This window comes from Palaemon carinicauda, unplaced genomic scaffold, assembly GCF_036898095.1.
Source record: "Palaemon carinicauda isolate YSFRI2023 unplaced genomic scaffold, ASM3689809v2 scaffold260, whole genome shotgun sequence".
Taxonomy (NCBI): domain Eukaryota; kingdom Metazoa; phylum Arthropoda; class Malacostraca; order Decapoda; family Palaemonidae; genus Palaemon; species Palaemon carinicauda.
In genome coordinates, this window is record NW_027170248.1 from 62,333 (window position 1) to 89,970 (window position 27,638).

The 27,638-nt window shown below is 38.0% G+C and overlaps 1 protein-coding gene across 7 annotated transcripts in view; it reads left to right on the forward strand.

The window, feature by feature from the left end:
• LOC137636256 (MAP kinase-activating death domain protein-like) overlaps window positions 1-27,638 on the forward strand; it is a 105,733-nt gene that overhangs the window by 49,047 nt on the left and 29,048 nt on the right. For all 7 annotated transcript variants that reach the window (XM_068368689.1, XM_068368687.1, XM_068368688.1 and 4 more), the window contains 2 exons: window positions 288-472; window positions 2,696-2,875. In XM_068368689.1, coding sequence (XP_068224790.1) covers window positions 288-472; window positions 2,696-2,875 — 365 coding nt within the window. The remainder of the gene's footprint in view (window positions 1-287; window positions 473-2,695; window positions 2,876-27,638) is intronic.

A 27,638-nucleotide genomic window follows, 5' to 3' on the forward strand; every position in this document is an offset into this window, starting at 1 on the left:
TTTCTTTTAGCGATGCATATTTGCACCGACTCGCGGCGGTGCCCTTTTAGCTCTGAAAAGTTTCCTGGTCGCTGATTGGTTAGAATTATCTTGTCCAACCAATCAGCGATCCGGAAACTTTTCCGAGCTAAAAGGGCACCGCTGCGAGTCGGTGCAAATATGCATCGCTAAAAGAAATAGACTATAGTACAGTATATATATTGCCTCAAACTTCTTTTGATTCTATTCCTTGTATAAGTGTAAAATATCTTCTGAGAAATTGAAATATATTTTCTTTCAATTCCCAGGAGATTTGTTGTTCTTGGAAGTTCGTGACGACGGCCTTATTCTTCGCTCGGTTGGCGGAGTCATCGTTGAGCGTTGGTGGTTTGAGCGACTTGTCAACATGACCTACTCTCCAAAAAACAAAGTCCTCTGTCTTTGGCGACGAAATGGAGGTCAAACACAGCTGCATAAATATTACACAAAAAAGGTATTATTAAGGTTATTGAGTATTTCTTTAAGTCTGGTATATCAAATTATAGTCCGTTTCTTTTATCGAGGCAGATTTGCACCGACTCGCAGCGGTGCCCTTTTAGCTCGGGAAAGTTTCTTGATCGCTGATTGGTTAGAATTATCTCGTCCAACCAATCAGCGATCAGGAAACTTTTCCGAGCTAAAAGGGCACCGCTGTGAATCGGTGCAAATCTGCATCGCTAAAAGAAATTGACTATAGTTACGATATGAAAAGTCAACATAAGTAGATTGACACATGGCGTCATTGCTCACAGTAAAAAAAAATTTGCAAGTCATGAGCCAGACAGCAATTTTGTCATGACCAGGATCACCAGGGGGCTAAAATTATCTTCACAATCTTTCAATTTTTATTGTTTAACCATATTTTTTCCATAGCCTTGCTGTTGATACCTTTGTTAATCCTTATACAGTATGTACCTATACATGATCTCTCATATCATGTAAATGCACTTAATATCTTTTGTTTTATTTACTAAACTTCTTCCTATCCTCTCTATTCACATAAACACCCTCCTGTCTGTATGGATTGGATTGTAAAATTTAAACCAAAGGCTAAGGACTGAGCCTGGTGAAGTCGTTCTGCACAATATGACTGTATGGCTTCCATTTTCTCATTAATTTGCCATTTTCATTTTCTTCACATTATTATTATTATTATTATTATTATTATTATTATTATTATTATTATTATTATTATTATTACTTGCTAAGCTACAACCATAGTTGGAAACGCAGAATGCTATAAGCCCAGGGGCCCCAATAGGGAAAGTAGCCAAGTGAGGAAAGGAAACAAGGAAAAATAAAACATTCTAAGAACAGCAACAACACCAAAACAAATATTTCCTATATCAACTATGAAAAACTTTAACAAAACAAGAAGAGAAGTTAGATAGAATAGTGTACCCGAGTGTACCCTCAAGCAAGAGAACTCTATCCCAAGACAATGGAAGACCATGGTACAGAGGCTATGGCACTACCCAAGACTAGAGAACAATGGTTTGATTTTGGAGTGTCCTTCTCCTAGAAGAGCTGCTTACCATAGCTAAAGTCTCTTCTACCCTTACCAAGAGGAAAGTAGCCACTGAACAATTACAGTGCAGTAGTTAACCCATTGGGTGAAGAAGAATTGTTTGGTAATCTCACTGTTGTCAAGTGTATGAGGACAGAATAAGCCAGACTATTCGGTGCCTGTGTAGGCAAAGGGAAAGTGAACTGTAACCAGAGAGAAGGATCCAATGAAGTACTGTCTGGTCAGTCAAAGGACCCCATAACTCTCCAGTGGTAGTATCTCAACATGTGGCTGGTGCCCTGGCCAACCTACCACACTCCTTGATCACAATTACATTTATATTCACATTTCACACATTCCTCTCCAGCTAAACTTTTTTTCATTTAAACTTTAGCTTTAATCAGATGAAAATCATATATACCTTTAACTTATCCTCTTTGTATTATTTATCAACTTGATCTTCCATCTACTATGTACTCATACAAAATGTAACCACTTTTCCTCATCCTTTTCTCGTGTCTTAAGTAAACTATTGAATGTTTTTTAGAATTGTTGTGTGTTTCTAACAATCAATCCCTTTCCAAACACATTCCCCCAAGATGATTCATTTTTATTACCTCCACAAAAACTCTATACAGGTCCTTCTCTGTCACCTACCTTTACATTTATAATACCAACACAACTACCCTTTCACATTTAACATGTTCAGAACACGGACAAGCACAGATTCAAATTTCCCTTAAAACTTTCATTTTCCATTCGTGGATAATTACAATCAATGCAACTTTTTCTGGGCACAGCTAATATTATTCATACATTTATTTTACTTACATTTGTATTCTTTTACCAATTATTTTTAATTATTTGGAAGCTATATAATCCTGAGATGAAATATTTTAGCTTCCAAATCATCATCATCTCATGAGGCCCTTTGTGTCAATAGGCGTAAGAGGAGATGATGATGATGATGATGATTTGGAAGCTAAAATATTTTATCTCAGGATTATGACACTATCTCTTTCTCATCTTCAAATTATGAAAAAGGTGATCGTGTATTTGCAAAAAATAAATATTCCAATTATGAAAATACTTCTGAACATTAGTGTTTTGTTCTTTTATGTAACTACATATTGTTACTGCAAATAATACTTTTGATATTTACATTTTCAGTGCAAAGACCTCTATTACTGCATAAAAGAGGCTATGGAGCGAGCAGCGGCCAGAGGAGTAGGAGCTCTACCTGGAGTGGAGCTTGGCGGCGAATTTCCTGTCCAGGACATGAAGACCGGCGAGGGTGGCCTTTTACAAGTTTGCATGGAAGGTGTTGGACTGCTGTTTGCTACAAGCAAGGTACGGATAGAAGGGAGAGTGTGACAAGGACTTCCTTTTGACACTTTCTAGTGTCTTTTGTCAGCGTCCTCGTCACCTCTTTTTTGTTGATTGGCTCTCTTGCTCCTCCTCTCCTCTAGTTTTTGGATCATGTTTGGTTCATATTTTTAAGATTTTTTGCCTGGCTCTTTTGCTCTCGGGCTGCTCAGGTTGGTGCCGTAAATAATGTTTAGCTTGGTCATGTGTATTTTTTAGGAAAAAAAGGCACCCCATTGTGGTCATATTTCTTTAGGGGGAGCCTTTAGAGACATAATAGAACTAATTTGAAGGTCTTTGCAGTAATTTTTCCTTATTGAATATAAGTAAAGTACAGTATTCAAAGTGTACCTTCACCAGAGGTAAAATCAAATGTATTATGATACCTTAATCATGTGCATGCAAAAGTATTCCACTTTAATACCTTGTAAGTTTGTTTGTTAATTACTTCGCCAAGAAATTCAGTAAGTATTATGTAGCTGCTTATGTGCAATTAACTATACAAAATTACATTATTACAACTACACGGTAATATAAACTGTACATCTTCAAATACTGCACGCAAACAATTACCATAGCTGAGGTGACACTTCATAAGTAATAAAAGGACAATATTTGAATATTTCTATCTAGTTGTTGTAAAAAAACTTTCTGTAAAACCCAAAGGTGAGTGTATGTAGTAAGAGGTTCTGATAAAACCTGAATGAAGAAGAAAAGATTTGAATGAGTCATTGTGCATCACAAATAAAATTGTGATTCTGTACATTATTACATACACTAAGAAGAAGATTTTCCACTTTTAATATTTATATTTATGATGATGGGATAATAAAACTACTGTATTGAGGTATCTTGGTTACAATTGCATTGGAAAATGTTGCTGTTATCATCATCATCATCATCTCCTACGCCTATTGACGCAAAGGGCCTCAGTTAGATTTCGGCACTCGTCTGTGCCTTGAGCTTTTTAATTCAATACTTCTCCATTCATCATCTCCTACTTCGCGCTTCATAGTCCTCAGCCATGTAGGCCTGGGTCTTCCAACTCCAAATCTCCTCCTAGGCCTATTGACGCAAAGGGCCTCGGTTAGATTTCGGCACTCGTCTGTACCTTGAGCTTATAATTCAATACTTCTCCATTCATCATCTCCTACTTCGCGCTTCATGGTCCTCAGCCATGTAGGCCTGGGTCTTCTAACTCCAATATTATATGATTCAATTCAGTAAGCAAGAAGACATTTGCAATATGAAATGGGATTATTTGTTGATTTTTGTTGCTGAATATCGTAGGCATGAAGCAATAACCAGAAATAGAGAAAGCAGAATAGTCAAAAATAGTAACCAAGAAATAGAAATAAAAGAACGTAGAAACACGATTGAAGAGGAATTGTAGAAGGGAGCAGAGAGATATTGCGATATTGTTTTCTGGAAAATTGGTGACTTTGGTGAAATCTTACGAAATTCGACTTGCAAACAGCTTCTTAGAACCTGTCAAGTTTGTAAGTTACGGACTTTCTGTACTGTACTTACTCTAGCGTATCTGTGGAGCAACTGAAGTGATCAAGACTTTGACTCGCTCTAATGAGCTGTATCGTTGTTTCGTATAGGTTGGTAACTATTTTGGATGTGTGTGGCCTTCATACGCACAAGGAAATTTTTTGAATTATGTATACCAAAATGGCCATACAAATTATATGTCTGTCAAACTTACGAATGCAGGTGACGTAGTTATAATGGTGTGATAATGATAAAAAGAGCTATATCTCCAGAATTTATCAAGACAAGAGAATGAAACTTCTTCTGGTGTTATATATTTTCCCCCCACACACCAAGTACTAACTGTTTTTTGATGTCTAAGAAAAAATATTTACGAAAAATCATGGCGGCAGGTCCCCTTAACACCAATAAAGTGTATCTTCCTTTTATAAATATTTGGGATTGGAAATTAACCTATTGGACTTAGCTTATCCTGAATTTCTGATCTTTTCTAGGTGTGTCTCTCTGTATTTAATTGTATTTCATTGAGACATATAGTAATTAAGGGATTTTGACGAAGGAAAAATCTATTTCTAGGCGAGGAACCTGTGTCGCCCAGTGAAATGCTCCTCTAGCACCATTTCTAAGGCATAGTTATTGCTGAATATACCAGAGAAAAAAGGATGCATGGAATGCCAGGAATAAACCTAGCTCGCTCACTCCTTGAGTGTCGGTATAGAAAACTGGGGCGTGAATGAACCACGACCATAGATCCCTCACCAATTAGACCTCTCCTTCATCAACATCTCCCCTCTCTACCCCTACATCTCGCTACCCCCCATCCTCATTCCTCCCAGCACCCGAAGCTTGGACCAACCAGGGTAACTGGGTTTGGTTTCGTTCATGTCCTCGTGTCATAAGTTGTATTGGGATAGTTGATGTTTATTCCAAAGAACTATCTTGGTAACTTTGCAATCAAGTTTTGGTCAAACTGAAGTGTTCTAGTTGACTTTTGAATACTTATTTTTTAGTTACACTACAGCTTTTGCTTTGAGAAGAAATTGAAGTTTTTGGCCATCTGAAAAAGGTGCAGCTTTTTATCAAAATCTTAGTACTACCAATAACAATTATAACCTTATTATTTCAATGAATCCTACTCATTATTCATAAGTTGATATTAATTTAAGGTCAAGTTTGGTGCATTTATTTTTTATGGGATTCTAACTTGATATTCGGAGTTCCCGCAATCTAATACTGTTGATTGGCCCGCTAAGAACATTCGTTCATCAATCTGATTTAACTTCTAGGGTTTATGTATCCTGAGTCAATAATTTTTTGGCCAACCATATACTGTACAGCGAAGAATTCTTGTTTAGTACCTGAATGGAGAAATGGATATACAGTAGTAACTTTGTTTACCAGTAATTATACATACATATACCAAGGCATTTCCCCCAATTTTGGGGGTTAGCTGACATCAACAAATGAAAAAAAAAAAAAAAACTAGAGTGCGGGGAGCAGTCACTCTCCCCCCAGCTCCATCTCTTTGGCCCTGTGGCCGCGGGGGCATAAATACAATTAGAATAGCGCCAACGTTATCCCTGCGTGTCGTAAGAGGCGACTAAAAGGGACGGTACGAGGGGCTGGGAACCCCCTCTCCTGTTTAAAAATCCTACGAGACGTCGACAAAGAGATGGACCAGTAATATATGAATTCATTGCAGTTTATGAGCATTGCGTTGGTCTGCGAGCAAGAATTTCCCCCAGTAAGTGCTTATTATGTGGACAAGTACTAATGAGGTTAGCATGCAAGGCGCAGAAATCAGTTACACGGTACCTATATGCCACTGACACATGAATTAACCCCCAACACGGGAAAAACACCGAAAGTACAAATAGTACGACTATGCAGGCAAGTCCAAAACAGAAGGATGACCTAGAGGGCGCTCGTGTTGGGTGACGGGGCGTGGTCCAAGTGTGGTTTCTGGGGCCTCTGTTACGGCCCTTCCCTTTGATGAAGGAATTATCTAAATGGAAGACAGCCTGTGAATAGTGGTTTTCACACGCCCCTGATGTATACACGACAACCACGAGGTGCTCGCGCGAGGGTAGTAACCTCTGCATTCCATGATTTTATCTTTCTCTGGTATATTTGGAAGATTTATATCAGAAAAGTGTAAAGAAGGTATCTTTTCACCGGCCGTCACAGGTCTCTCCCCAGAAATAGATTTTTCCTTCGTCAAAATCCCTTTTATCTCCTTGTGTTTGGCATTAACTTGCACACCCCACCCCCTTCTTGCTCAGAGTTTAACATCCATTCTCCAAGCTGCACTAGTAGAAAAATTATCTTGTATGCGTGTCTTTGTAATTCTTTTTTTGTACAGTTGTGGCAGTGTGTTCCTTGTAAAGTTGTGACTGCTATTCTTCGTCAGAAAGACATTTTGTGCTGCATTGCAAAGTTAACATTATCATGGCCCCAAGATGATTAGGAAAGACTGTAAGAAGGAAAAAATTACCTGAGAATTAAAAAAGAAATTTGTGAAGCATGAACTAGGTAAGTATGCTACAGACCTGCCAGAACATTACATTTGTACTACAACGTCCACGATTGCTACAGTTACAATTCTGAACAATAAAAAAGATAATTAAAGCATTTGAAAGGTTTCTGTATATCTGGATTGATGAGAAGCAGTTAGCAGGTGATGCTATTACTGAAAATGCTATTTGTGAAAAAGCAATGGTATTTGAGCATTAAGAGAATGCCAAGGAGATTTAAATTGACAAGGAAGAGGAGGGACAGAGTGACAAACTTCCAAATTCAGGTAAATAAAGATGTTAAGAATGTGGGAAACACGTCACCCAGATAAGGCTTCGGCATGGCGAGCAGCGAAGCCATATATTGATATTGTTGTACTGTGTCTCATCTTCCTGCCATTTTAAAGAAAAGGAAAAAGCCATCGTCTCTATATTTATTCCATATCAATACTCAACATAAGAGTGTAAAAAAGGGATTTTGACGAAGGAAAAATATATTTCTGGGCGAGGAACCTGTGTCGCCCAGTGAAATGCTCCTCTAGCACCATTTCTAAGGTATAATTACTGCTGAATATACCAGAGAAAAAGAGATGCATGGAATGGCAGGAATTAACCTAGCTCGCTCACTCTTTGAGTGTCGGTATACATAACTGGGGCATGATAGAGCCACGACCATAGGTCCCTCTCCAATTAGACCTCTCCTTCATCAACATCCCCTTGAACAACAAGGTGCCGTTCTACACCCGTCTGTGCTTCTTACTATGACTAACCCTCTCTACCCCTACATCTCCCCACCCCCTATCCTCATCCTCATTCCTCCTCGGCACTTGATCCGAAAGTGTAAATTAAATGATTCAGTTAGTGATAGTGAATGTCGTTCAATTGAGAGCTCTTCCGATATAGTTATCATGGAGGGAGATTCTCCGAACAATAATCCTCTCTCTCATCTCCCCTACGCCAGCCAATTTATGCCCGTTAATTTGTCAATATTTCTATTTGATTGTGATTTATTAGTTTTTATTAATTTCTGAGTTAAAGGGTTATAGATTCTTCAATAGCTTCCATTGTAAACCATTAGAAATAAGTCCATATGCATATTTATGGATGTGTGAAAAGCATCAAGTGAATTTCCTTTCTTTCTTATGGGAAAAAAAACTTTTAAATTCTTAAATGGAGGTAATGCTGTAATTGATTTTAGTTTTGTACATACATACATACATACATACATATACCAAGGCACTTCCCCAATTTTGGGGGGTAGCCGACATCAACAAAGAAACAAAAACAAAAAGGGGACCTCTACTCTCTACGTTCCTCCCAGCCTAACAAGGGACTCAACCGAGTTCAGCTGGTACTGCTAGGGTGTCACAGCCCACCCTCCCACATTATCCACCACAGATGAAGCTTCATAATGCTGAATCCCCTACTGCTGCTACCTTCGCGGTCATCTAAGGCATCGGAGGCAGCAGCAGGGCCTACCGGAACTGCGTCACAATCGCTCGCCATTCATTCCTATTTCTAGCACGCTTTCCTCTTGCCTCTCTCACATCTATCCTCCTATCACCCAGAGCTTCCTTCACTCCATCCATTCACCCAAACCTTGGCCTTCCTCTTGTACTTCTCCCATCAACTCTTGCATTCATCACCTTAACTAATTAACCACATATGTTGGTAAAGAGGTTTTCTTCTACTCATTCCACAAACATTACAGTATTATGACAACTCTTATTATAGACTCATGTACCATTAAACAGGAGTTAACCGGCAACTGTGGAATTTAATGACCTGTTTTGGGTGTACAATGTACAGTATACTGTATTTGTAGATGTACAGTATATGATTAACAACTGATGCATGTGAAGGGTTGTCAGTTTTATGTTACCTTTTGAAAAGGACAGTCCATGGGAGAAGTGTGTCTTACCAAGGATGGAAAACAATCTGCCGTCATACTGCTTCTAAATCTGACCCCCTCCCCCATTCATAACTACTTCCTCTTATATGCACCAAGTCTCCATCACTAGTTTCCACTTTGGTTCAAACTAATTCTTTACACATTGAGTTTCTGAAAGAGATGGCAAGTTATGTGCCTGGTCCTTCGTCAATAATTTTCAAACTGCAGGTGCTTCAGCTACCGGAGCTGCAACATTGACATGGATTTATTTTGCACGGGGTTGCACCTGTTGATTATTTAACTCGCCAACCCTAGCATCGGAACCGATTTAGGTGTCTTTATGACTGCTGATGATATTCTAGTTTGAGAAACCCATCACTTTATAATCTCACCTGGTTTAATTAATCTCTAAACTTAACCAAGATGTGATCCCTGTTGGCTGGGTTGGTATAATCCTTACCTCTCTATTGTAGAGTTTGGCTTCAATTCCTGTGTGAGGTAGAAATTTTTCTCTATTTAATTTATTCAAGATAATAATCTGTTCTTTCTCTATTATAGATACAATACTAAGTCGAGTCTACAACCGCGATTAGCCTTAACAAAGGTTGCTGCAATTCAAGCTTAAACCACATTTGATCTTACACGACATACATACTCTTATCCCTCAGTTAGGGAGATTGTTTCATCGTAAGCTGGAGTCTGTCAAAGAATGATGACTAGTGATTATCCAGCTGCTAATAGTGCCGGGCGATTAGCCCCACCCGTTTTTTCAGCCGAAGAGCCTTCACTGATGTCTACACATGCACATTCAGCCATTATTAAATTTTTTAATTTTCTTTCTCCTTTCAGGAAGTGATAGCAGTTATTAGAGATGGAATGAAAGCAAGTTGTTATTAGTCGGGGAGAAGGGTGGGCGCTGCAACAGGTCTATGGCTAAACTGGGATCCACATTCCCTCTGTGTCTTGTAGGGGACATGACTGTTCACAGTCATCCTCGGGCAATGACTGTATGGCGTTGTGTTCGGTGCAGTGGCAGGCTTATATCCTGAAATTGAAAAAGCATGCGAAGCATTCGTTGGGGTCGGACCAGGTAATGCCCAAGAAGGTTCTTGGGAAGTCTTATGTTGCCTAGGTCACCTTTGGTGTAATTGCTGCTGCCGCCCCTGTATTGAACCCCGGGGAGTACACCGTATGGGTTTATGTCGCACCCCTTCAGAGGCTGGAAGCTCTTCACCTGTGACCATGCTGCCTGTTGATGAGTTTGATCTGAGGAAATCTTGTGCTTCCTTACGTGTCAAGTAGGCCTTCCATGACTTTGCCGAGTGACTTAGTAGACAAGACTACTATTCCCCCATTTGCCCGTGTAAGTGTCTCGAGTGTCCCCGATGACGCCAGTGGTGAAGGGCTTGGTGGCTCCCCCACCCCTTAAGCCTGGGAAGGCTGGGAAGTCTGGTAAGGTAGTTTCTGGCCTGGCAGGTAAGGTGCTGGTGCCTGTGCCATGGCCCCCGCAGCAGGGCGCAGGGTCAGAAAGAGCAAGGAGAGTGTTACCATGATCCAGACCCTGTCCCAGTAATTCCCGCCCCTTCCTCTCTGTCTCCTCAACCTCTCCCAAGGGGTTGGGCGAAGTTCCTCTTTCACCAGTGTCTATGGTTGTGCCTCCGGCCCCTCTCGTTGTGGAGTCACAGGGCCTTATCAATGTGCTTACCTCTTCCCCAGTAAACAATGTGCCCCTGTGTTGTGGCTCTTGTTGGAGCAACCTGCTCTCTCTCTCTCTCTCTCTCTCTCTCTCTCTCTCTCTCTCTCTCTCTCTCTCTCTCTCTCTCTCTCTCTCTCTCTCAGAAGCGTGCACACTGTTCTCCCACATCTTCTTTGTACTCTGATTCAGATCTTGTCTCTTCTACTAAGATGAAGAAGAAAAAGAAGAGGAAGAGGTTGAAGAAGTCAAGAGGGCCAGCCGTAGTTGCAGGGATAGGGCTTCCTGTGACACCACCTATCTTTCGAGGGGGTAGGATGGCATCTGAGAAGTTCCCAACCCCATGTCATTGCCCCTGGGCCCAGTGCACAGGACCTGCTTTCCTGGCTCTGTGCCATGGACTATCAGACTACAGTAATCCCTCGGCTATTGCAGCTCGGGTCCCGGCTTCCCCACTTACCCCAGATTGGCTAAAATAGAAATGCACGAACTTGTTCACTTTGTTCTGAAGTTGATGGATGAACCTTGGCAACCTTCACCTTGCTTCCTTCCAGGATGCTAGGCCACACTATTCTCTCTCTACCTATGAGTTGTCACTCGAGTTGGTAGAAAGCATGGTGCCATTCGAGGCTCTACTCAAACACATGCACACTTTGGTAAGCCAAGAATGTGGAGCGGAGACCTTTGTTCCCCATGCCATGAAGCATGTGGCCGGCAATGCCAGATCCGTAGTAGGAGAAGTATCTGGTACTTTTGGTTTTGCTGGGTCCTGTGCCAGGAGTTCTCCCATTGTCGTTAGCCTTCCTGGGCCTTTGTCAGACACAGTGGTCGTACTCGTACAGGGAGCAGGGTCTCCAGAGCATGCTGCCTCATCCTTGGCCTTGGCGAGGTGGGAGGGTATATGGGAGCAAGATGTCTCAAGGACTCCGGACAGTGGTCTAGTACCTGCTGAGGGAGACTCCCTAGAGTTGGAGAGTTCTTTCATGAAGGTCCTTGCCCTCATTCATGACTGCAACGGCCTATGGGAGGCAACAATGACATCTCCATCGGAGATCGGAGAAACCTTCAGTTATTGATCGACATTTCAGTGCTCATCAAGGTACGATGCTCTCGGTGTAGTACCATGGTTGGACCTGATGGACTTGGCCCTGGATCGAGTGGATCATATAATCTGTGGATCTGAGAACTCGCTGTAGTCCAGTCGGTTAAGTAAAATTCTGGTTCCACCCTACTCTCTAGGTAGTGGAGGTTCTACACGCTGAGAACACTGCGCTTGCACCTCTGTAGGTTGACCCATCAGTGTGTGCTCTGGGGTGGCACTCTCATTAGAATGACTCAAGGCGGAAGGCATGTCCTTCTCGGCATCAGAGTCGATGGCCATGGCCTCTCTCCATGCTGTTTTCTGGCCTGACCAGTGGTAAAGAGTAGTGATGTACTTTGCTAAGTCGACAAGGTTATCAACCCCAGAGGCTTTGGAGAAGTACAGGAGTCTTATGCTGTAGGGCAAGAAGGTGGTCACCTTCCTTGCCCACCAGGTAGCAAACTTGTGGGCTAATTGAGTCTTGAAGAGGCGAGACACTGTGGTTTCTCACTTTTCAAGACTAGTTACCTTGGAGGTGGCATTGGCGTTGCGGAACTAGCCGGTACGTAACACCACGTCTCTCCTTCTTGATAATCATGTGCAGATGGTGGTGCAGTCGTAGTTGACTGATTTATAGGACTCTCTGATCCAGGGTCCTTCTCCTTCAGTGACCCCGACCCTTTGAAGGTGGCGGCGGCTGCTAAACGTTCTGGGGTTCCAAAGCCTGCAGGATTGGGATTGTGGAAGGGCCCTGCGCCTGCTCCAAGACCACGGTCTGCAATGGCCGCGACCTCTTCCTGAAATGAGCCTGTGCATACACAGCCTTTTTCAACACCCAACCTGTTCCTAGTAGGAAGGGTAGCAGTGATAAGAGGGGAGGGAGAGGTAAACGCTGATGCTGGCATTCCCCCTTTCCCGCTGCCGAGAGTTGAAATATGCCTGTCTCGCTACTAGACGATAACTAGGCAAAACACAGAGCTGAGTTTTGGTTAGTGAATGTCCTTTGGGGCAGTTACTTGCTACCCTTTCAAGACTGCTGCCTCCCATCACAAATCAAGATTGAGTTTTGTGTGGATCATCCAACATCACTGGAAGCCCTGGCCTAGCTTTGTGGGCAGAGGTGGATTAGATGTTGGGGAAGAGCATGTTCGAAGTCGTTCTAGACGAGTCTCTGGTCTTCTACAGTTAGAGTCTCTGGTCTTCTACAGTTGGCTCTTTCTGGTGGAGAAGGCGAATGGGGTTTAAGACCGCTCATCGACCTCTCTCCCCTGAACAAGTTTGTATGCCAAACAAAGTTTAGGATGGAAACAATACGGTCTGTGCTATATTCCATCATAGAGGAAGATTCCATACTTTTGGTAGACCTGAAGGATGCATATTTTCAAATGTCTGTTCATCAGTCCTCTCAAAAGTACCTATGCTTCTTACCCAAAGGGACAGTATATCAGCTCAAGACTGTGCTTTGAACTGTGTATGACTCCACAGGTGTTCACTAGAGTGTTTACTGTGCTTCGGACTGTGTACGGTTTCCCAGGTGTACTCTCGGATGTTTACCTTGGTAGCCTCTTGGGCCCATTCGCTATGGATACATCTCTTGATGTTTCTCGACGATTTGGTTGATCCTGGCCTCCTCAGGGAATCCAGGATTAAGATAAAATTTTCATTTCGCCCAGATCTAGGTTTTATGGTAAACTGGGAGAAGTCGTATCCCATCCTACGCGTAGGTTGAAGTACCTGGGCTTCTAAGATAGATACGGCAGCAGTGAGTCTTTGCATCATACAATCGCATCAACAGGCTCTGGTAGGTGACACGACTATTCCTGTCCAAGATATAAGTACCAGCTCGGCACTGGCAATGTCTTCTCAATTACCTTTCCTCATTGGAGAAGTTTGTTCTACTTAGAAGCCTCCACCAGACATCCCTTCAATGGTGTCTAAAGGATCACTGTTCAGCTGATAGGGATCCCCTGTTTCATCCTGTTCTAGTGGGACAGAAGGTTTGGGACTAATCTGTCGTGGTGGCTTGACGAGGAAAACCTCACACTGGAAGTGCCACTCTACTCTTTGTCTCAAGACATGCAACATTCTGTATGCATTGAAGTAGGAGTTGGGACCACACCTGGACGACCTGGTAGTCTCAGGGGGTGTGGACCAAAGATGAAAAGCATCTGCGCTTCAACGTCCTCGAGATGCAAGCAGCCTTCCTAGGGTTGCAATTATTCCAAGAACGTTTGAGGAGGCACTCGGTAGTGTTGATGAGTAACATTACCACCATAATGACCTATGTAAACAACAAGGTTTGTCTTGCACCCTCTTTGCAAGCGGAGGAAGTGGATGCACATCTGAGTGGTGTTGCATGCTGCAAAGTTGTCAGCAAGGTACATTCCAGACAAGAGGAATGTACTAGCAGACACACCCAGTCATCAGGAGCAGGTTGTAGGAGCAGAGTGGTCCATGAATTCTCTTGTAGCTAAAAGGTTTCTTGCCTTGTGGGGCTCTTCAGGGATAGACCATTTTGCCACTCAGATGAACAGGTATCTCCCCAGTGTTCTTTTTCTCATTCAGGATCCATGGGCGGTGTTCGAAGACACCTTTTAACATCCATGGGATCACCTGGCTGCGTACGCCTTTTCACTGTTCAGCTTGATCCAGCTGGTAGTCAATAGATATTTTATTATTCCAGGAGTAGGGAAGACCCTTGTGGCTCCCAGATGGCCTCATGCCATGTGATATCCTGATCTGCTTGCTCTTATGGTTGAGGTCCCGAGAAAACTTCCCACGTAGTCCATGCTTCTCTGCTACCCAAAACTCCATAGGTACCACCAGACCATGGAGTCCTTGACTCTTCATGGGTGTAGGCTATCCAGCATCTCCTCTGAGCAAAAGGGTATTTCGAGGCACTGCACAGGAGTGAACGGTACTATGACTCGCTCTTCTCCTGTCCTAGTTCTTGGGGACGAAGCGGGCGAATTGTTACATGCTGGACGGACCTATGACTTGGTGCTGGTAAGTTACACTTCAAAGTTCCTTTCTTTAGGTCTAAGGAAGTATCTCTCTCATCCCCCTTTAACAGATGGGGGAATGGTGGATCTTATACCAACCCATTAATTATCATACCAGGTATGTTTTCAACTGACGTCCCCTTCGGAAGAAGGGGATCTCCAGTTTGAACAGGTACATGCTTGCATGTACAAGCAGATCCTATCAGCCTTTCATCCCTATGAAAGTCAGATAGGATGTTGTTGAGGTCATCGCTTTCCTTCTACACAAATCAAGTTATGATCACTTCAAGAGAAGAAAGTGAACCATCCAGTAATGTTACGGAGGACTTCCAACCCTTTAAGCAGTGAGTCTCCTTGATCAATGGATGAGGGTTTGTATATCACATAGGAACAAAATGCAAATTTTTGATGTAATTTTATTTCTTTTCCTTGCCATACAAACCCAACTCCTTTAATCCATCTTCCCTCCTCAACCACCCCTCTCAGTCTTGGGCCAAAAGGTCAAAAGTGAAGGCTTTCCAACTGGAAAGAGAGTGGGGCTTATTCCCCACACCCTCACCAGCTTTATAACAGCTTGATAACAAGCATTTATCCAGCTTGCGCTGAATCAATCTTCCTAATTAAAGGACCCAGGTTTGTGTGGCTAGGAAAAATAAAAATTACTATGAAAAATTTGTGGTTCTGCTTCCGACCTAGTTTCAAGACTACTCATAGTTCTATTTGGTTTTCTCCTGCCTAACACGCACTATCACATTTGTGGATAGATATATATGACCTATCATGGATAGTTGCCTAACAGTGGACCATCTCCTAGACTATGTCTGTGCCACAAACTGTCTCCTCATGCAACGGTCAATGTGCAGTCTATGTTCTTGAAGATTCGTGACAGATTTCTAGAGTACAAATTTTCTCTCTCTCTCTCTCTCTCTCTCTCTCTCTCTCTCTCTCTCTCTCTCTCTCTCTCTCTCTCTCTCTGAAAATAAAGTAAAATTTATAGGAGAGAAATTGTTCTTAATCTATCATAAGCTTAAATGATTTTCAATAATTTTTAGTTAGATGAAGTATGTGGTTTCAGATTGAAAAATAATGAATTTAGACTTCATATAAAGTACTGTACTGTATCTGATAATCTGATAAAACTTATTCAACGTAAGAATTTGTATTTATTATTTAAGAAAACTCTTTAAAGATGGCATATGATGCCATGAAATACAGTGAATGCTTTACTCTTCTAATTAATTTTCCATTTCTGAAATAAGCATCGCAGTCAAATCAAAGGGTAATTTCCAATTTCAGACAGCTAACTCATTAAATGTCAGTGTCGACCTTTCCTTTCTCTGACGATGGTGTTCGTAGTATATATTGAAAAAATGTTGAATAGAGTTGAACATATTACAGTAGCGTGAAGCTGCGATCAGAGGAATGGAGCAGCAGGATTGTATGGGAGCACCGAAAGGTGATAGGATATGTAATGGCTCCTCTCTTATCCTTCCCCTTGGAGGATTAGACTTGGAAAGGTCTATTCGGGGTGCGGATATCTACGGTTATCTTAGGATACGTCACTGATTTATACTCGATATCTTCGGATAGTCGTTCCGGGGGTTAGAACCCTGTGATACCTGACGGTAATTCTCTTATAATATCAATCGCAGAAATATTATACAGTATGAAGCAGCCGGAGGGAACTTCCATCTGGACGACATGGCTCGAGCCCAAAAATAGATTTTTCCCGCGTCAAAATCCCTTTTAAAGAATTTTTTTTTTTTAAAGTGTACACTACATTTATTCGTTAATAAATAAAAAGGGAATAGAAAATTATTTCTTTAACAAAGAAATCCTTGTTCATCACTCATTCAATTTATAGGGGAGAGGAGAGTGCAGGTTAAGAACAATAACAGGGGTGACATACATGTGAATCTGTTTAATTTCGTCAATGGCAAGGGGAAAGAACTTTATCTAAAATTATTAAGCAGTATTTTAAACTCATCTTTGCAGATAGTGCATTAAATAAAGTTAATACAGACAGAATAGAGTGGGAATTACTGAATAAAAAGGAGTAAGAAAGCTAATAAGGATAATACAGAATAAAGAAGGGAATAAGGAATAAACGTAGACTGAAACGAACAGTAAAAATGATTAAACAGAAGTGATGGGGAAATTGAAAATAAAGGTAATAAGGATAATACAAAATAATGGAGGGAATATGAAATAAACTAGACTGAAATGAACAGTAATAATTTTTAAATAACAGAACTGATATGGAAATAGAAATGAAAGGGAATAAGGATATTACAGAATAAGGGAGGGAATAAGGAATAAACTAGACTGAAATGAATAGTAAAAATTTATAAATAACAGAACTGATAAGGAAATAGAGAATAAAGGGAATAAGGATAATACAGAATAAGGAAGGGAATAAGGAATAAACATAGACTGAAACGAACTGTAAAAATTATCAAATAACAAATGATAAGGAAATAGAAAAGAAAGGGAATAAGGATACTGTAATACAGAATAAGGGAGGGAATAAGGAATAAACATAGACTGAGATGAACTGTAAAAATTATCAATTATCAAATAACAGAAATGATAAGGAAATAGAAATGAAAGGGAATAAGGATAATACAGAATAAGGGAGGGAATAAGGAATAAACATAGACTGAAACGAACTGTAAAAATTAGGAAATAACAGAAATGATTAGGAAATAGAAAAAGAGTCACTATATCTGGCATTCTCAATTGTGTCGACTTGGTATAATTTCAGTACTGTATATTATATCCTTCTGGTTTTATTATTTTTCTTGAAACCAGCAAAACCTTTGCCAATTTATTTAGATTTTTCCCCTTTTTATACAAGGTTTACTGAGACATTCAGTTACCTGCTCTCAGCCTCTTTGTAAATTATTAAAAATCCTTCCACCTCGAAAAACATCTATCAGAACTTCGAGGCATTCTTGGATAATTATCTAGTCCTAATAATGAAAACAGTTTTTAATTTTGTTTGAGGACTTCATTGCAGATAACATCCCCATAGCTGTGGTTACTGACGAGAGGTAATTAAAAACCGGTATTTTCGTAAAATTCAGCTTCTCTTATAGAGCAATTCATTCCCTTTTACAAGAATTCAGGCAATGGTTGATTTTCTCTCTCAGTTTCCAGCTCTCAAACTCCCCCTACTCCCCCCCCCCCCCCCCCCCTGAATGATTGAAGCTACTACTTTTTGTCAGATTTCTTGGAACTTAGAAGTAGTTTTCTGTTGAATATCTTGGGCAACTTTAAAAAAGTCCTTTAATTTCATTTAAGGGTTTGATATCAAACTCTGTTAGTGAGATATAGGCATTGTCCTACAATGTCGGCTTCTTTATCATAGCGATTTTTTTCTCTATCACAAGAACTTCAGCCAAAGAGTTTTCAAGATACATTTTAGTCACCTGGTCTCAACATCTTCGCAGTCTGTCTATCATCAAAATAAATTTCTTTCATTCCAAAGACGAAGTTAAGAACTCTTCTTCATTTTTTTTTTTTTTTTTTTTTTTTTTTTTTTTTTTTTTTTTTTTTTTTTATGAACTGAATAGGAATATTCCAATGTTTAAAAGTGTCTTCTTCCTGACCATTACTGTACTGTGTACTCACGTACAGTAAGTGTACCACAGTATATGGTTTCTTCTATTACCCTTATATACAAAAGTAATCACCAAAACTGCCACCATTCTCAAAAGGCACAAGCTGTAATGCAACAGGGTGTAAGATTAAAGATTAAAAGCATTCAAGGAAATTTTCTTTACATTATTTTCAAGACCAGTGAGGTTAAAAGAATTCAAGGAAATTTTCTGTATATTAATTTTCAAGACCAATGAGGTTAAAAGGATTCAAGGAAATTTTCTATATATTAATTTTCAAGACCATTGAGGTTAAAAGGATTCAAGGAAATTTTCTTTACATTAATTTTCAAGACCAGCGAGGTGAGGTTTTTCTCAAGCCCTTAAATTGATCAGTATCCTATCCTAGTAAATGTGTAAATTAGCAAATGAAAAACAAGTAGGATTCATTGAAATAAAATAGGATTAATTGAAAATAGAAAAATTACAGGAAGAAAATTGTTAATACTTGCGTGGTTTTATACATTCATCCCTTACCTCCCTATGATATAATAGGCAAATAATAAAAAATTATGGTAAATTGTTTTGATAAATTGATAAATAGAACTTATTAGAAAGCCTCCAAATGGGGATAGAGTGCAAGCGCTTAGGGTGGACTAGTTTGAAAACCCTAAAACAATTAGTTTTTTCTTGTGCTCAAATTTATATACAAATTAATACTGCATTAGCACATGAATACCAGATAAGTATAAAAGAAAATATTTTTGTCCTTAAATAATTTTTTTTTTTTTCTAAATAGATATAACCCCATTTTTTTCTGACAATCGTTTGTGCATATGGAATAGCACAAACTCCAGCTTGCAGTTGATATATTATTATTATTATTATTGTTATTATTACTTGCTAAGCTACAACCCTAGTTGGAAAAGCAGGATGCTATAAGCCCAGGGGCTGCAACAGGGAAAATAGCCCAGTGAGGAAAGGAAACAAGGAAAAATAAAATATCTTAAGGAGGGTAACAGCATTAAAATAAATATGTCGTATATATACTCAGCAAATTACTTTAGTGCCAAACCTCTTCATGAGGCAGTGCTAAGTATACCACCACCGTTGGACAATAGTTGTCATAGTGTACAGTATTTGCTTTCCGTTTGGTAAAGACTTATCCACATATAAAGACGTAAACCATATTTTGTACATGTTATGACTGAAGCTGCATATGAAAATTCACCAAAATGCAGAAAAGCTACCACCAAATTTAGTGGTATGGCATGCTGTGACTGGGTCTTAACATAAAGATAGGCTGGACATGACATGACTGGTTTATTAACATGACATAAGCTTGTATACAAATGATTGAGGATAACAATGACATAAAAACTTTAACAATATGAAACTTGCAAGGTCTTCCTTAAACAGGTTTTTCTAATATCAGAAAGAGAGAGAGAGAGAGAGAGAGAGAGAGAGAGAGAGAGAGAGAGAGAGAGAGAGAGAGATATCACATTACTATAATGTACAATGCACGAGCGTGTATAAAATACACACGCCTTACAGGGGCTACTACTCTGTCCCCTGCTGGTTGATTATACAGAAAATACAGTAAAACACAGTGAAAATATTAAAGCATCGGCCAATGCAGATTTTTCCATGAAAACTCAAAGAAAGAAGAAATATGTTTATGCTACAATTTATCTTCTTTAATATCATATAGAAAATTAAACAACGTACAATTTCATTAAAAAGTGTTAATCAAACTGAGACGTGTAATAAGTAACTGGGGAATTGCAGTTGGGGTCCCTTCCTGAGATAAAGTTAGAAAAAAAAAACAAGTTCTTGAAAATTTTCTTCAAAAAGTAATGTACTATGGTATATTAACCCTTTTACCCCCAAAGGACGTACCGGTACGTTTCACAAAAGCTATCCCTTTACCCCCATGGACGTACCAGTATGTCCTTGCAAAAAAATGCTATAAGAATTTTTTTTTTTTCATATTATTGATAATTTTTTTTTTAGAAAATTCAGGCATTTTCCAAGAGAATGAGACCAACCTGACCTCTCTATGACAAAAATTAAGGCTGTTAGAGCAATTTAAAAAAAAAATATACTGCAAAATTTGCTGGGGAAAAAATAACCCCCTGGGGGTTAAGGGTTGGAAATTTCCAAATAGCCTGGGGGTAAAAGGGTTAAATAGGCATTACATAAAGAAATTAAGATTTTCTAATGAAGGTTTAGTAGAGTTCAGTGTTTTCATTTAAAATGTGGTCGAACACCTAAATAATACTCTACAGCCCTGAAGTCTGAACAATAACACAAGTTTTTTTCCTCGTCGTGCTGGATAATAAGGTGGTAAACTTTACCTTAATACTTAATATAAATACGGTTGGCTCCATTTTTCCGGTACATTTCAAGGGAACCTAAGATGTCTGACAGCTGTATTCTGTAGCAGGCAATGCTGTGTTAAGCAACTGAGAAGCTGTTGGCAACGATGCATGTAAAACAAAGTCCCTGAGCTTGTAAACATGAGATCAAAAGCATTTTTTAATAATTTTAAGAAGTATTGTTAAAGAAATATTTTTCTATACAATACTTCGTAAACTTAATAAAATTACTTTTGATTACGTGTTTAAAAAATTCAACATTGTCAGTAGCTTCTAATTTGCTAAAAACAGCGTCATCTGCTATAGTGTACGGCTATCAGACATCTCTTCTCCTTTGCTTTCCATGAAGTGTTCCAAAATTAATGAAGCCAACTGTACCTATAATTACATGCAAAACTCTAGCAAATTTATTAGGTTATATATATTAATACTTTTTTATTGATAAAACTATTTGATTTTAAAGGCTGCAGCTCTGTTTTTAAAAATTGTCATATTTTCCTTTTAATTGCATGGATACTCAAGACACTCAAACCATTATTCTCTAGTCTTAGGTAGTGCCATAGCCTCAGAACAATGGCCTTCCTCTGTCTTGTGTTAGTGTTCTCTTGCTTGAGGGTAACAATCAGGCACAGTATTTTATCCATTTATCTATACTGTAGTCCATTTCTTTTACCGAGTCATATTTGCACCGACTCGCAGCGGTGCCCTTTTAGCTCGGAAAAGTTTCCTGATCGCTGATTGGTTGGACAAGATAATTCTAACCAATCAGAGACCAGGAAACTTTTCCGAGCTAAAAGGGCACCGTTGCGAGTCGGTGCAAATATGACTTGCTAAAAGAAATGTACTAGAGTTCCTTTCCTTACTGGGCCATTTTCCTAGTTGGACCCATTGGGCTTATAACATCCAGCTTTTGTAAGTAGGACTGTAGCTTACCTATTAATAATATATCATCATCATCTCCTCCTACGTCTATTGACGCAAAGGGACTTAATTAGATTTTGCAGTCGTCTACCTTGAGCTTTTAATTCAGTACTTCTTCATTCATCATCTCCTGCTTCATATTTCTCAGCCATGTGGGCCTCAGTCTTCCATCTCTTCTCACACCTGGTGTAGCCCAGTTAAATTGTTGGTGAACTAATCTCTTGAGAAGTGCAAAGAGCATGCCCAAACCATCTTCATCTACCCATCACCATGATCTCATCCACATGAGGCACCTGAGTAGTCTCCTATAGTTTCGACTATGCGGGCAAGTCCAAAACAGAAGGATGACCTAGAGGGCGTTCATGTTGGGTGACGGTGGCGTGGTCCAAGTGTGGTTTCTAGGGCCTTTGTTACGGCCCTTCCCTTTGATGAAGGAGTTATCTAAATGGAAGACAGCCTGTGAATAGTGGTTTTCACACGCCCCTGATGTATACACGACACCCACGAGGTGCTCGTGCAAGGGTAGTAACCTCTGCATTCCATGCTTTTATCTTTCTCTGGTATAATTGGAAGATTTTTATCAGAAAAGTGTAAAGAAGGACTCTTTTCACCGGGCGTCACAGGTCTCTCCCCAGAAATAGATTTTTCCTTCGTCAAAATCCCTTTTCTAATCCTGCCCTGCCATTTAACTCCCAATATAATCTGAGGCTTTCCTCTCAAATCTACTAAATCTGTTGGAGATTATATAGATAGATAAATAGATAGATAGATAGATAGATAGATTGATTTATTTTCGAGTTACAGCACCTCAGAGGTCTACATCGAATGTGTTCACATTAAGGGATTATACATATTTTAGAGTCAGATGTGAAATTATTTAACGATAATAAAATCATACTTTAAACAGTAAAGCTGTCAAGTTAGCTGAGAGAGAGAGAGAGAGAGAGAGAGAGAGAGAGAGAGAGAGAGAGAGAGAGAGAGAGAGAGAGAGAGAGAGAGAGAGAGAGATATTTAGCTCAGCAGACAATACATTAATATTTATTGTGAAATATATATGAAAGTTTCGAAGAAGCTCCTTCGGATATTATGTGAATAAAATGGAAAATATTTAGCATTGCAAATCAAATCACTTCAATTCTTTAGTTTTAGTGCATTTCCCAGATTTTTTATCTTTTTTTTTAAATTGTGAAGAAGTGAAGGCCATAATTTATGGAATTATTATTATTATTATTATTATTATTATTATTATTATTATCATTATTATTATCCAAGCTACAACGCTAGTTGGAAAAGCAAGATGCTATAAGCCCAAGGGCCCCAAAAGGGAAAATAGCCCAGTGCAGAAAGGAAATAAGGAAATAAATAAATGATAAGAACAAATTAACAATAAGTCATTCTAAAAACAGTAACAACATCAAAACAGATACAGTATGTCATATATAAACTATACAAAGACTTATGTCAGTCTGTTCAACACAAAAACATTTAATATACTCAAGAGAAATATCTTAGTCTTACTTTATCAAGTCAACCAATTTTAGCACTTTGAGCTTAAGCCCCAGACTTCTATATTTAACTTGGGGATTTTAATATATGAAATCAACGATAAACATAAGCCTTGAAGTTAGTATTCATTTTTTTCTTATTTTTTAGGTTATGTTTCTTAGTTTATTACCAAATTATCTTGAATTATCGCTTTTGTAACGATCGTTTTGACAACTTTCTCGAGTGATGAAATTTTTATCGTTTTAAGTCTTGGAAAAACCAGCTGAACTTTTACCTTTAATTTGTATGACAGTACAGAACCTCATATAAAATTCTGATCCACATCTCATAATAACTAAAGACTTAGATTTACAAACAATGAAACATAAGGTGTGGTAATAATTTAGTTTCAAGATGTATTAAACCAGTTTATAAATGTTTAAAAAAATACAGAAATACTTTTAAAAACGCAGCTCATTATATGGTATCCTATAGATCAATTTAAAGATAGAGCATCATAACAACACTGCAAAATTATATATATTCTTTCCTCACTGGGCTATTTTTTTTCCCTGTTGGAGCTCTTGCGCTTATAGCATCTTGCTTTTCCAACTAAGGTTATAGCTTAGCATGTAATAATAATAATAATAATAATAATAATAATAATACTTTTCTTTTTTAAAGTAATCATTTGGATTTGTGAATTGAATGACGATTTGATTTTTAATCCTTAAAAAATTAATGAAAGGAAATGAAAGGAACAGGAGATCAAAAGAACCATGTCAAGCCTAACCTTATAAAGGGAAAATTGGATGGGGAATCATTACTGATAATGATAAAAAAAAAAAAAAAAGATCTCGCTTCTATCAAACACTTTATGGCAATTTTGACTTCCATGCTGAATATTTTAGACAAGTGTTGTACCTCATTGTTATCTGAATATCCAACCTCGCCAAAAACACGCTGAAAAGGGATTTTGACGAAGGAAAAATCTATTTCTGGGCTCAACCTGTGTGTCGTGAAATCCTCCTTACGGCCCTTCCCTTTGATGAAGGAGTTATCTAAATGGAAGACAGCCTGTGAATAGTGGTTTTCACACGCCCCTGATGTATACACGACACTCACGAGGTGCTCGCGCGAGGGTAGTAACCTCTGCATTCCATGCTTTTATCTTTCTCTGGTATATTTGGAAGATTTATATCAGAAAAAGTGTAAAGAAGGACTTTTTCACCGGCCGTCACAGGTCTCTCCCCAGAAATAGATTTTTCCTTCGTCAAAATCCCTTTTCTAAGGTATAAATACTTCTAAATATACCAGAGAAAAAAGGTTGCATGGAATGCCAGGAATATACCCAGCTAGCTCACCCTTATAGTGTCGGTATAGTAACTGGGGCGTGTTAAAACCATTATCAGAGGTCCCTTACCAATTAGTCTTCCTTTTTTAACTTGTGTTTTTAGAAGCCATCAAAGTTGGGAGGGGAATCTTGTCACACCCTTTCAATCGTTAGAAAATAACTACTCTAGAAGTTTTATTCCAGCTGTGACCAAGTTGTGGAGTGATCTTCCTAATCGGGTAGTTGAATCAGTAGAACTTCAAAAGTTCAAATTTGCAGCGAAGGTTTTTATGCTGAACAGGCTGACACAAGTCTTTTTGAGAGTTTATATATGAAATATCTGTTTTAATGTTGTTAGTGTTTTTGGAATATTTTCTTTCAATTGTTCATTACTTCTTATATCGTTTATTTCCTCATTTACTTTCCTCACCGGGCTATTTTTCCCTGTTGGAGCCCTTGGGCTTATAGCACTTTGCTTTTCCAACTAGGGTTGTAGCTTAGCTAGTGATTATAATAATAATAATAATAATAATAATAATAATAATAATATTAACAAAACAATAATAATAATAATCATTTGACTTTACAGTTTTTACTATAATTCTACATTTTTATGAAGTTTGATAAATTATAATAGATTTTCTCTAGTATATTTATATGCTGGTGATGAAAAAGATTTAACAGTACAGTATTTCTGTCTTGGTCAATTATTCCTATGAATAAAAATGCTTGCAGGCCACAAAAGACATCCAAACACCTGAAGGCACCATGCATATTGCTAATAATAATTATGAATGCCAAACAATTTTGGTTTCCCAAATTATAATTAGACTACTACTGTAAAGCAATAATAGGGTATATGGCAAGACTTTATTATTAGTCTAATGCTATTTCATGGATGAATACATATACAATGTAAAACAATTTCTCAAGTCATCAACACATATTGAGTACTGTAGCATAGACCTGTTCAAAAATTATGTTATAGTAGAGTATTTGAGAATTTAAAATTCAAATAAGTGTGTATATGGCTGGCAATTCTTCTCCCAAACTTATTGAATATGTGACTATATATCTCAATTCCTTGGAAAGTTTTAATGTTTGTCCTCTGCAACGCTTGTTTTTTCAAATACTGTACTGTAGTTGCATGTATGAAATCACTGAATCGTGAGAGGCAATACATTCTCTGCATACATTACCGACATTACTAAACTACAGCTATAAATTTGATTTTATACAGCTGAAGTTACGAGTCATGAAAGAATAACATTGAATTTCATTACCAACTATTTTATCAAAAAGCCCATATTCAAGAAACCTACAATTTTGCAGTACCAGGCCCTGATGAAATTTAATATGCAATAGTAAACATGTGTCAAAGAACAGAAAAATTCTATATGCAATAGTAAACATGTGTCAAAGAAGAGAAAGATTCTATATGCAATAGTAAACATTTGTCAAAGAACACAAAAATTCTATACGCAATAGTTACCATCTGTCAAAGAACAGAAAAATTCTATTTGCAATAGTAAACATGTGTCAAAGAACACAAAAATTCTATGTGAAATAGTAAACATATCAAAGAACAGAAAAATTCTATATGCAATAGTAAACATGTGTCAAAGAACAGAAAGATTCTATATTCAATAGTAAACATTTGTCAAAGAACACAAAAATTCTATATGCAATAGTAAACATGTGTCAAAGAACAGAAAGATTCTATATTCAATAGTAAACATTTGTCAAAGAACAGAAAAATTCTATATGCAATAGTTAACATCTGTCAAAGAACAGAAAAATTCTATATGCAATAGTAAACATGTGTTCAAAGAACAGAAAAATTCTATATGCAATAGTAAACATGTGTCCAAAGAACAGAAAAATTCTATGATTAAATGTGTCAAAGAACAGAAAAATTCTATATGCAATAGTAAACATGTGTCAAAGAACAGAAAGATTCTATATTCAATAGTAAACATTTGTCAAAGAACAGAAAAATTCTATATGCAATAGTTAACATCTGTCAAAGAACAGAAAGATTCTATATGCAATAGTAAACATGTGTTCAAAGAACAGAAAAATTCTATATGCAATAGTAAACATGTGTCCAAAGAACAGAAAAATTCTATGATTAAATGTGTCAAAGAACAGAAAAATTCTATATGCAATAGTAAACATGTGTCCAAAGAACAGAAAAATTCTATGAGTAAACATGTGTCAAAGAACAGAAAAATTCTATATGCAATAGTAAACATGTGTCAAAGAACAGAGAAGTTATATATGCAATAGTAAACATGTGTCCAAAGAACAGAAAAATTCTATGAGTAAACATGTGTCAAAGAACAGAAAAATTCTATGTGCAATAGTAAACATGTGTCCAAAGAACAGAAAAATTCTATGAGTAAACATGTGTCAAAGAACAGAAAAATTCTATATGCAATAGTAAACATGTGTCAAAGAACAGAAAAAAATCTATATGCAATAGTAAACATGTGTCAAAGAACAGAAAAATTCTATATGCAATAGTAAACATGTGTCCAAAGAACAGAAAAATTCTATGAGTAAACATGTGTCAAAGAACAGAAAAATTTTATATGCAATAGTAAACATGTGTCCAAAGAACAGAAAAATTCTATATGCAATAGTAAACATCTGTCAAAGAACAGAAAAATTCTATATGCAATAGTTAACATCTGTCAAAGAACACAAAAATTCTATATGCAATAGTAAACATGTGTCCAAAGAACACAAAAATTCTATATGCAATAGTAAACATTTGTCAAAGAACAGAAAAATTCTATATGCAATAGTAAACATCTGTCAAAGAACAGAAAAATTCTATATGCAATAGTTAACATCTGTCAAAGAACACAAAAATTCTATATGCAATAGTAAACATGTGTCCAAAGAACAGAAAAATTCTATATGCAATAGTAAACATGTGTCAAAGAACAGAAAAATTCTATATGCAATAGTTAACATCTGTCAAAGAACACAAAAATTCTATATGCAATAGTAAACATGTGTCCAAAGAACAGAAAAATTCTATATGCAATAGTAAACATGTGTCAAAGAACAGAAAAATTCTATATGCAATAGTTAACATCTGTCAAAGAACACAAAAATTCTATATGCAATAGTAAACATGTGTCCAAAGAACAGAAAAATTCTATATGCAATAGTAAACATGTGTCAAAGAACACAAAAATTCGATGTGAAATAGTAAACATATATCAAAGAACACAAAACTCATAATAGGTATTATGAACAGAACTTGGTATGTCAGTATTTTTATCATTATTGCTAGGTAAGCTACCACCTTAGTTGGAAAAGCAGGATTCTATAAGCCCAAGAG